The 11,438-nt window shown below is 47.7% G+C and overlaps 1 protein-coding gene across 1 annotated transcript; it reads left to right on the forward strand.

Moving 5' to 3' along the window:
- The first annotated feature begins 5,697 nt into the window (after positions 1-5,697).
- Positions 5,698-10,486, forward strand: EIF1 (eukaryotic translation initiation factor 1). The gene is made up of 4 exons (XM_082272928.1): positions 5,698-5,855; positions 7,538-7,701; positions 7,782-7,883; positions 9,684-10,486. Exons 1-4 carry the CDS (start codon positions 5,825-5,827, stop codon positions 9,726-9,728), a joined length of 342 nt encoding a protein of 113 aa, XP_082129054.1. The 5' UTR covers positions 5,698-5,824; the 3' UTR covers positions 9,729-10,486.
- The last annotated feature ends 952 nt before the right edge of the window (positions 10,487-11,438 follow it).

Here is an 11,438-nt window from a genome sequence, read left to right on the forward strand (position 1 = left end):
AGAAGCATAGAACAACCCTACACGTCTCTTCTACTATGGAGTTATGTTTGCCTACAGGTGACTTTATAGGGACCTGTGTATGGTGACTTCCAATATAGGGACCTGTGTACGGTGTCTTCCATGGTGGGGACCTGTGTACAGTGACTTCCAATATAGGGACCTGTGTACAGTGACTTCCAATATAGGGACCTGTGTACAGTGTCTTCCATGGTGGGGACCTGTGTACAGTGACTTCCAATATAGGGACCTGTGTACAGTGACTTCCAATATAGGGACCTGTGTACAGTGTCTTCCATGGTGGGGACCTGTGTACAGTGACTTCCAATATAGGGACCTGTGTACGGTGTCTTCCATTGTGGGGACCTGTGTACGATGTCTTCCATTGTGGGGACCTGTGTACGGTGTCTTCCATTATAGGGACCTGTGTACGGTGTCTTCCATTGTGGGGACCTGTGTACGGTGTCTTCCTTTGGGGGGACCTGTGTACGGTGTCTTCCATTGCGGGGACCTGTGTACGGTGTCTTCCATTATAGGGACCTGTGTACGATGTCTTCCATTGTGGGGACCTGTGTACAGTGTCTTCCATTGTGGGGACCTGTGTACGGTGTCTTCCATTGTGGGGACCTGTGTACGGTGTCTTCCATTATAGGGACCTGTGTACGGTGTCTTCCATTATAGGGACCTGTGTACGGTGTCTTCCATTGCGGGGACCTGTGTACGGTGTCTTCCATTGCGGGGACCTGTGTACGGTGTCTTCCATTATAGGGACCTGTGTACGGTGTCTTCCATTATAGGGACCTGTGTACAGTGTCTTCCATGGTGGGGACCTGTGTACAGTGACTTCCAATATAGGGACCTGTGTACGGTGTCTTTCATTATAGGGACCTGTGTACAGTGTCTTCCATTATAGGGACCTGTGTACGGTGTCTTCCATTATAGGGACCTGTGTACAGTGTCTTCCATGGTGGGGACCTGTGTACAGTGACTTCCAATATAGGGACCTGTGTACGGTGTCTTTCATTCTAGGGACCTGTGTACAGTGTCTTCCATTATAGGGACCTGTGTACAGTGTCTTCCATGGTGGGGACCTGTGTACAGTGACTTCCAATATAGGGACCTGTGTACGATGTCTTCCATTGTGGGGACCTGTGTACGGTGTCTTCCATTGCGGGGACCTGTGTACGGTGTCTTCCATTGCGGGGACCTGTGTACGGTGTCTTCCATTATAGGGACCTGTGTACGGTGTCTTCCATTGTGGGGACCTGTGTACGGTGTCTTCCTTTGGGGGGACCTGTGTACGGTGTCTTCCATTGCGGGGACCTGTGTACGATGTCTTCCATTATAGGGACCTGTGTACGATGTCTTCCATTGTGGGGACCTGTGTACGGTGTCTTCCATTGTGGGGACCTGTGTACGGTGTCTTCCATTGTGGGGACCTGTGTACGATGTCTTCCATTGTGGGGACCTGTGTACGGTGTCTTCCATTGTGGGGACCTGTGTACGGTGTCTTCCAATATAGGGACCTGTGTACGGTGTCTTCCATTGTGGGGACCTGTGTACGGTGACTTCCAATATGGGGACCTGTGTACGGTGTCTTTCAATATAGGGACCTGTGTACGGTGTTTTCCAATATGGGGACCTGTGTATGGTGACTTCCAATATAGGGACCTGTGTACAGTGACTTCCAATATAGGGACCTGTGTACGGTGTCTTTCATTATAGGGACCTGTGTACGGTGTCTTCCATTATAGGGACCTGTGTACAGTGTCTTCCATGGTGGGGACCTGTGTACAGTGACTTCCAATATAGGGACCTGTGTACGGTGTCTTTCATTATAGGGACCTGTGTACAGTGTCTTCCATTATAGGGACCTGTGTACAGTGTCTTCCATGGTGGGGACCTGTGTACAGTGACTTCCAATATAGGGACCTGTGTACGATGTCTTCCATTGTGGGGACCTGTGTACGGTGTCTTCCATTGCGGGGACCTGTGTACGGTGTCTTCCATTGCGGGGACCTGTGTACGGTGTCTTCCATTATAGGGACCTGTGTACGGTGTCTTCCATTGTGGGGACCTGTGTACGGTGTCTTCCTTTGGGGGGACCTGTGTACGGTGTCTTCCATTGCGGGGACCTGTGTACGATGTCTTCCATTATAGGGACCTGTGTACGATGTCTTCCATTGTAGGGACCTGTGTACGGTGTCTTCCATTGTGGGGACCTGTGTACGGTGTCTTCCATTGCGGGGACCTGTGTACGATGTCTTCCATTATAGGGACCTGTGTACGGTGTCTTCCATTATAGGGACCTGTGTACGATGTCTTCCATTGTGGGGACCTGTGTACGGTGTCTTCCATTGTGGGGACCTGTGTACGGTGTCTTCCATTGTGGGGACCTGTGTACGGTGTCTTCCAATATAGGGACCTGTGTACGGTGTCTTCCATTGTGGGGACCTGTGTACAGTGTCTTCCTTTGTGGGGACCTGTGTACGGTGACTTCCAATATGGGGACCTGTGTACGGTGTCTTTCAATATAGGGACCTGTGTACAGTGTTTTCCAATATGGGGACCTGTGTATGGTGACTTCCAATATAGGGACCTGTGTACAGTGACTTCCAATATAGGGACCTGTGTACAGTGACTTCCAATATAGGGACCTGTGTACGGTGTCTTTCATTATAGGGACCTGTGTACGGTGTCTTCCATTATAGGGACCTGTGTACAGTGTCTTCCATGGTGGGGACCTGTGTACAGTGACTTCCAATATAGGGACCTGTGTACGGAGACTTCCATTATAGGGACCTGTGTACGGTGTCTTCCATTGCGGGGACCTGTGTATGGTGTCTTCCATTATAGGGACCTGTGTACGGTGTCTTCCATTGTGGGGACCTGTGTACGATGTCTTCCATTGTGGGGACCTGTGTACGGTGTCTTCCATTGCGGGGACCTGTGTACGGTGTCTTCCATTGCGGGGACCTGTGTACGGTGTCTTCCATTATAGGGACCTGTGTACGGTGTCTTCCATTGCGGGGACCTGTGTACGATGTCTTCCATTGTGGGGACCTGTGTACGGTGTCTTCCTTTGTGGGGACCTGTGTACGGTGACTTCCAATATGGGGACCTGTGTATGGTGTCTTTCAATATAGGGACCTGTGTACGGTGTTTTCCAATATGGGGACCTGTGTACGGTGTCTTCCAATATAGGGACCTGTGTACAGTGTCTTCCATTTTGGGGACCTGTGTACAATGTCTTCCATTGTGGGGACCTGTGTACGGTGTTTTCCAATACGGGGACCTGTCTACGGTGTCTTCCATTGTGGGGACCTGTGTACAGTGTCTTCCATTGGGGACCTGTGTACGGTGTTTTCTAATATAGGGACCTGTGTACGGTGTCTTCCATTGGGGACCTGTGTATGGTGCTTTATAATATAGGGACCTGTGTACGGTGTCTTCCAATATGGGGACCTGTGTATGGTATCTTCCATTGTAGGACCTGTGTACAGTGTCCTCCATTGTGGGGACCTGTGTACGGTTTCTTCCATGGTGGGGACCTGTGTATGGTGTGTTTCATTATAGGGACCTGTGTACAGTGTCCTCCATTGCAGGGATCTGTGTACGGTGTCCTCCATTGTCCATTGCGGGGACCTGTGTACCGTGTCTTCCATTGTGGGGACCTGTGTACAGTGATTTCCATGGTGGGGACCTGTATACAGTGTCTTTCATTATAGGGACCTGTGTATGGTGTCTTTCATTATAGGGACCTGTGTACGGTGTCTTCCATGGTGGGGACCTGTGTATGGTGTCTTTCATTATAGGGACCTGTGTACAGTGTCCTCCATTGCGGGGACCTGTGTACCGTGTCTTCCATTGTGGGGACCTGTGTATGGTGATTTCCATGGTGGGGACCTGTGTATGGTGTCTTTCATTATAGGGACCTGTGTACAGTGTACTCCATTGCAGGGACCTGTGTACGGTGTCCTCCATTGCGGGGACCTGTGTATGGTGATTTCCATGGTGGGGACCTGTGTACGGTGTCTTTCATTATTGGAACCTGTGTATGGTGTCTTTCATTATAGGGACCTGTGTATGGTGTCTTCCATGGTGGGGAACTGTGTACGGTGTCTTTTATTATAGGGACCTGTGTACAGTTTTACCCATTGCGGAGACCTGTGTCCATTGTCTTCCATTGCGGGGACCTGTGTATGGTGTCTTCCATTGCGGGGACCTGTGTACGGTGTCCTCCATTGTGGGGACCTGTGTACCGTGTCTTCCATTGTGGGGACCTGTGTATGGTGATTTCCATGGTGGGGACCTGTGTATGGTGTCTTTCATTATAGGGACCTGTGTCCATTGTCTTCCATTGCGGGGACCTGTGTATGGTGTCTTCCATTGCGGGGACCTGTGTACGGTGTCCTCCATTGTGGGGACCCATGTATGGTGTGTTATATAGAGATCAGTTACAGGTTCTCCTTCAGGCCAGCACTATGTCAGGTGGTGTCAGAGCTTACACATGGATGAAAAGTCACTTCTTCCATCATGTGACAGTGCTCAGGCCTGATGATTGGAGGTCATACGCTCCCTCATCTAGGGAAGCACTAAGCATATATGTTAGGGATACACCGATTATCAGTGGCCGATATGCACTTTCCCCGATATATCGGTATGGGCCCTGGAACTGGCCGATATTTTTGTGACATCATTCTGCCTTCTTAGGCCGCCTCCCTCGCCTTGGACAGCCTCGTCTGGAGTCGGGACTAGTCTCCCAGGAGTGTATGCCAGCCACCCACCCACAGCAGCCCTGTGCCAGCCACCCACATTCACAGGCCTTGTACCAGCCAGCCACAGCCCCTGTGCCAGCCAGCCACCCACCACAGGGTGCCACCCACCCACCTACCACAAGGTGCCACCCACCCACCAACCACAGGGTGCCACCCACCCACCAACCACAGGGTGCCAGCCACCCACCAACCACAGGGTGCCAGCCACCCACCACAGGGTGCCACCCACCACAGGGTGCCACCCACCCACCTACCACAGGGTGCCACCCACCCACCAACCACAGGGTGCCAGCCACCCACCACAGGGTGCCACCCACCCACCTACCACAGGGTGCCAGCCACCCACCACAGGGTGCCACCCACCACAGGGTGCCACCCACCCACCTACCACAGGGTGCCAGCCACCCACCTACCACAGGGAGCCACCCAGCCATTAAGCATTAAACAAAAATTAACAAGTTCAGTACCAGATTTGTGTCAAAATTGTCTTTATTTTTCAATATTTTAAATGTACAAAATATTGTCCGATACCGGTGCTTTGTGACCAAAATATTGGTATCGGCCCTGAAAAAAACATATCAGTCTATCCCTACTATATACAAGGTTGTGATGAAGGAAAGGGGGTGGGGTGGTGTGTGAAAGTTGATTGCTGAGGTGAGCAGAGCCTCAATGAGCAATATGACATGGTCTCTTTAATGAGAGGAACACTTACCGTGCTCTGGGCTACACTTTTTAATGATTTACATTTGCAGTCATAAGCCATGACACATACAAGGCGTATGAAAACCACTATTCAGGGTCCATCGTAAGTGCCCACTCCTAAGATGGCGGACACAGCACCTCTCCCTCATCACAAAGGCATCTTCACCCCGCCCCCGATCAGGGTGGGACCGGGTTGCGTTCCCCCCCTACGTGCTGACGTAACCGAAACCAGCAGAAGGTATAAAAGCGGCCGCGGCCATTTCCTTGTGTACGTGTTACACAAGCTGTTCACTCGGTAGTATCCAGAGTCCTCCGCTGTTCCCACCAAGGAATCTCCATCTTATCGTATGTCCGCTATCCAGAACCTCAACTCTTTCGGTGAGTGACTGAGCAGTGCCCCCGTGTCTCACCGGTGGTTCTGCTCTGTGTAGGGAAGGGCGGGAATTGCGGCTCTCGTTGCGGGCTCCGTGTAGGGAAAGGCGGGCAGTGGCGCCCGGTGTAGTGAAGGGCGGGCGGTTCAGCTCTCGGTATAGGCTCCGGGAATGGCGGGCAGTGTATGTGGGTGTTATGACTGGGAGAGTTGAGCGTTTATTCACATTTTCTAGACTGGGTATATTAGAGACGGCGGCCTATGCAGGTCCGGCTGACCCGGGACTCTCCTAGTGCGGCCTCGGCTATAGACTCGGGCTTTCTCATCGCTGAGCTGGTGAGGTACAACAAGATGGCGGCCGCCGCCTCCCTTCACCGCTCTCAGCTTCCTTTCTTCACCCGGGCTGGTGACGTAGCGGGGCGTGGCTTTGCTTCGCTCGTCGTTTCCTTTGTAGTGGGAGGGGTCTGGCTGATCCCGCGTCATCAGTGATTGATGGCAATGGCCTGTTCGATGCTCGTCTACTCAAGCCTGGCCACCAGCCATTTCCCATGGATTTCACTTTCTTAGAATGGCTTTTGTTTTGTTTGGGGCTTTTGTGGGAATCTATATTACCCACTATGGAAGGTTTCACCCCTTTAATGACCACGCCATTTTTTTGCTATTTGGCACTGCATTTAACGGAAAAAAGTTATAGCGTTTACAAACTACAGGATATATTTTTGGCATTTTTTTTTTTTTTTTGCTAGTAATGGCGGCGATCAGCTTTTTTTTTTTTTTTTTTTTAAGCAGGACTGCCACATTGCGGAGGACAGATCGGGCCCCTAACTGACATGTTTGACACTTTTTGGGGACCAGTGACATTACTACAGTAATCAGTGCTAATTATGCACTGTTACTGTATGAATGACACTGGCAGAGAAGGGTTAACACTGGGGATGATCAAAGGGGGTAATGTGTGCCTAAATGTGATTAACTGTGGGGATGGGGGAGGTGTTGTAACAGGCACAGAGATCGCATATTCAACATAGCTGAAACTTCTGATCTCTCTGGCTGTGTGACAGACTTGCCTGCTTTGTTTACATAAGCAGGCTGTCAGTTTATCTGACGATCGTGGGTGGAAGGCGGTGTATGCCACAGCTACGATCGTGGGTGGAAGACAGTGTATGCCACAGCTCCTCCCACGGCCTGCCTCCTGCTGTGTCTGAACACAGCGGGTGCATGGCTCCTGCGCACGCCACCGAAACCTTGTGCACAATCCCATAGCACTAAGTGATTTTTTTTTTTTACAGCAAAGCCACCCAGCCACAGTAATACTATGGTGGGCGTTCGGCAGGAGGTTAATGTATAAAACCAAATGGAAGCCTCTTAGTGTTGGACAGAGTAGATGTCTTAAAGAAGCTCAGGGGCCTTATGTTGGGCCTGAGCCCATGAGTTTTTTTTTTTTTTAACCAGACTGGTTTCAGGCAAGTATTGGGGGGTGCTGGGAGGCTGCTGTGCACAGGGATTTTTATCCGAATGCATTAAGATAAAAAGAAATCCTCTGACTTTGCTGTAATTTTGGGTACATGCTGTTCTCGCAGCAGCCAGTTGCTGTATTTCATTCTCAGTTGTCCAGTTATGTGTGGCTCAGCCTGTCTGGTTACACATATAATGCATAAGTCTTATGTATTTTGCATGTTTTTAATTGCAGACCCCTTTGCTGATGCAAGTAAAGGTGATGACTGGCTCCCAGCTGGGACAGAGGATTCTATACATATAAGAATCCAACAAAGAAACGGCAGGAAGACTCTCACAACTGTTCAAGGCATTGCTGATGACTACGACAAAAAGAAACTAGTTAAAGCTTTCAAGAAGGTAAGTCTTTAGAACTGTAATTTTTTATTTCAAGCACATTACTGAGTGGAGGAGTCTTATTTTTATTTTATATTTGACAGAAATTTGCTTGCAATGGTACCGTTGTTGAACACCCTGAATACGGAGAGGTGATCCAGCTTCAAGGTGACCAGCGCAAGAATGCTTGCCAGTTCCTTGTGGAGGTAAGGCTCCTACATTTCTACAAAGGGATGTCCCCAGTATAGGGGTTGCAAGCCATTCCAATATAATGAAGTTTGTGATGCTAATAGGAGGCAGGTGTTCTGAATATCTGCTGGCTTTTGTGGTTTTTGATTTGGGTACAATCTGCCTAAAGAAGTACAGAATATGTGCAATATCCAAAGTTTCAGTTTTTCCTTTGACAGACGCCTGAACTTGCCAGCAGTGGCAGCCATCATATTTTCTGAAAATGTCAGTGGCCTGGTTGCCAAGCTGATCACTTGAAACTAGGTCTTGGCTTTAACACCCACATGCCACACATGGGCACCAGATTTCTGTGCTTAAAGTAGGCTCACGAGTGAGGTATCAAGATTGCTCAATATGTATTGGGGATCGAACGATTATCGGCAAAGCTGATATCAGATGGCCGATATTCACTTTTATCGGTATATGCCCCAGAACTGGCCGATTAATAGTGTGTAAAATCCTAGCATCCACTTCATTTTATATAATGTCCAGTGTGTGTTTTGTAATGTAATAGTGGAAAATGCCTTCATTACATTGCTTCTTGGCCCTTTGTGACCCCTAGCTGTCAGTGGGGGAGGAGAGGACAGCAGAGCGGGAGATTTTACAAAGATATTTCACACTATTCTAATCCCTGGCTCTTCTGTGTACACTGCAGAGGGGAGGGGCTGAGATCCTCCTCTGACAGCTATAAGAGGAGAAAACAGCTGAGTGGGAGATTAGCAAGGAGAGCCCAGAACAGTGATGTATGTAACGAAGGTTTTTCCCACTATTCTATTACAAAAACACACTGGACGTTATGTTAAACACTAGTAAAGTGGATTCTAATGACACTAAACGAGGTTCACACTGGATTCCTGGGAGGGAAGGGAACACCACACATTACAGCTAAGAGACCTACCTCACATGTTCAGTACCAGATTGTCAAAAATTCTTTTTTTTTCAGAACTTTAAATGTACAAAATACTGGCCCATATTGGCTGATACTTAGTGACCAAAATATCAGTATTGGTCTATCCCTAGTATGTGATTGGGGGACTGGCTCCTGATCATGTGACAGCCAATCCGCGATCACATGATTAGGCAGAACTAGTTTACTGATCTTTCTTGTAATGGCATGAGTTGTGTAAAATATCACTCTGGGTTCTGGGCTCACTTTTTGCAGAAGACTATAAGCTGATGGAGTGAAGTCTGCATTACATAAGTTTCATTTGAAGGCAGGTGAGAACCTGTCACCAAATGCATCACAATGGGGATTTTCCCCCCAAGTTAAATTGGGTGCACCCAAGCACTAGCCCCCCACATAAGCATAATGCACCACTGGAGAGCAATAATTCCAGGGCCATTCATGGCTAACCTAACCGCTGACCTTTAGGGGCTTTAAAAGAATTGAAAAATATAGGGAACCAAAGCTTGACATTTCACATTTGCATTCAGTTTAAGACTTCACACAACTTTTTGGATATCATTTACTTGGCATAACCTAATTTTTCATATTGTAACAGTTTAGGTAATGAGTTTTTGCTTCAAAATTAGTTTTGTTTATCAGATTTGCATATCGCAAACCATTGTGCTAATGTTTCAAATGTGTTCCAATTACGATTTTGCTTTCTTTGAATGCCTGCTTTCAGAATGTGTTTGGGGTTTTACATAGTCTTCGGGCCTATAATAATTTTGAATGTGTGCAAAAACGACTGGCAGTGAATTGTTTAGTACTATAGGAGGTGTAAGTAGTATTGGCCAGTGGTTAGCCATGTTTAATATTTAAAATTGTCTTTCAGGTTGGACTGGCTAAAGAAGATCAACTGAAAGTCCATGGGTTTTAAAAGTTCAAGACGCAACGTCCGCTTTTACCTTATCAAAGGATTCCTTTCTGTAATGAGTAGCAATATTAAGAACTTACCCTTGTCAAAAGTTTAACTATTTTTGTAATTAAACTGCCTCTTCAAAGAACTTTTAACAACTTTTATTAGCCTTAGTCATTGTGAGCCAGTCCGATTTTGTAGCTTTATGTGACAAACGCCAATCAGCCATAACATTATGACCACTGAAAGGTATGTTAATAACATTGCTCATCTCTTTACATTGTCTGAAAGTGGGTGGACTATAATAGCCAATGAGTTAACATGTTGTCTCTAAAGTTGTGTTGGAAAAACAAAAATGGGTAAGTGTAAGGATTTGAGTGACTTTGTCAAGGGCCAAATTGTAATGGCCAGACGACTGGGTGAGAGCATCTCCAAAACTGCAGCTCTTGTGGGATGTTCCCGGTCTGCGGTGGTCATGACCTTTCAAAAGTGGTCCAAGGAGGGACAACCAGTAAACCGCCGACAGGGTCATGGTCGGCCAAGACTCATTGATGCAGATGGGGAGCAAAAGCTGGCCCATGTGGTCCAATCCAGTAGGGCTACTGTAGCTCAAATTGCTGAAAAAGTCAATGCAGAGTCAGAGAGAAAGGTATCTGAACACACAGTGCATCGCAGTTTGCTGCGTATGGGGCTACGTAGACGCAGACCAGTCAGGGTGCCCAAGCTGACCCGTGTCCACAGCCAAAAGCTCCTACAATGGGCACATGGGCATGAGAAATGTACCACCGAGCAATGGAAGAAGGCAGACTGGTCTGATGAATCCAATTTTTTACATCATGTAGCTGTCCAAGTTGCATGTGCTTCTTTTACCTGGGGAAGTGATGGCACCAGGAAAGACAAAGGTGAGCCGGAGGAGGCAGTGTGACTTGCAGGATTGTAAGGATCTGCTACTGATGGCTTGGTGCCGGATATCACACCTTCAGAGGTCTAGTGGAGTCTATGCCTTGAAAGGTCAGGGCTCCCTGGTGGCAAAAGTGGATTTACTCAACTTTAGGTGGTCATAATGGTATGGCTGATCGGTGTACTCTAAGCAATGACTTGTTCCCCGGTTTTTGGTGTCATTGCACGTCTTCAAAGCTGGGTATTTAATTCCCCAAAATATGACTAAACTCAGTGGGGAGATGAGATGGCAGGGTTCACATTCTGCAGTTTTTATATGGATTGGTTCTGGAAGTGACATCCAGAGTTTGGCGTTGGTCAGGCATGTTCAGTACTGTACAAGTGGAGGAAGCAGGCTTCAGAATTAAACTTCTGACAAGGGACATTAACCAATGTAGTCTGCCACAGCTGTTTGATGGCAATAACATTGTGTAATGGCAAGAAACAAGCTTATTTTATGTTATTTAACTTGTGTAAATAAACGTTTTTTCATTTAACATCTGAGACTGTTTTTATCATGAAGCCTAAACTTATGTGCAGTGCACACATTTCCCCTTTACACCAAAGCTACTCAGTTTGGAAATGTCGTCTTCTGTATCTATATGTGGGAGCATTGTACACTCCAGGGTGCATCCTAAGGAAATTGAATACTGACACAATGGCTGTTACATGATTGGGCGGGAAGGGAGAATTTGTAGATAAATATCATCTTGCCTGAAGACTTAATTCTTAAAGTACCTTATAATGGGGTGTACTACTCCTTCCACTTATGCAGTGTTTGAGGTGGTAGTT

The sequence above is a fragment of the Pelophylax lessonae genome (assembly GCF_965119305.1).
Source record: "Pelophylax lessonae genome assembly, chromosome: 11".
NCBI classification, from domain to species: domain Eukaryota; kingdom Metazoa; phylum Chordata; class Amphibia; order Anura; family Ranidae; genus Pelophylax; species Pelophylax lessonae.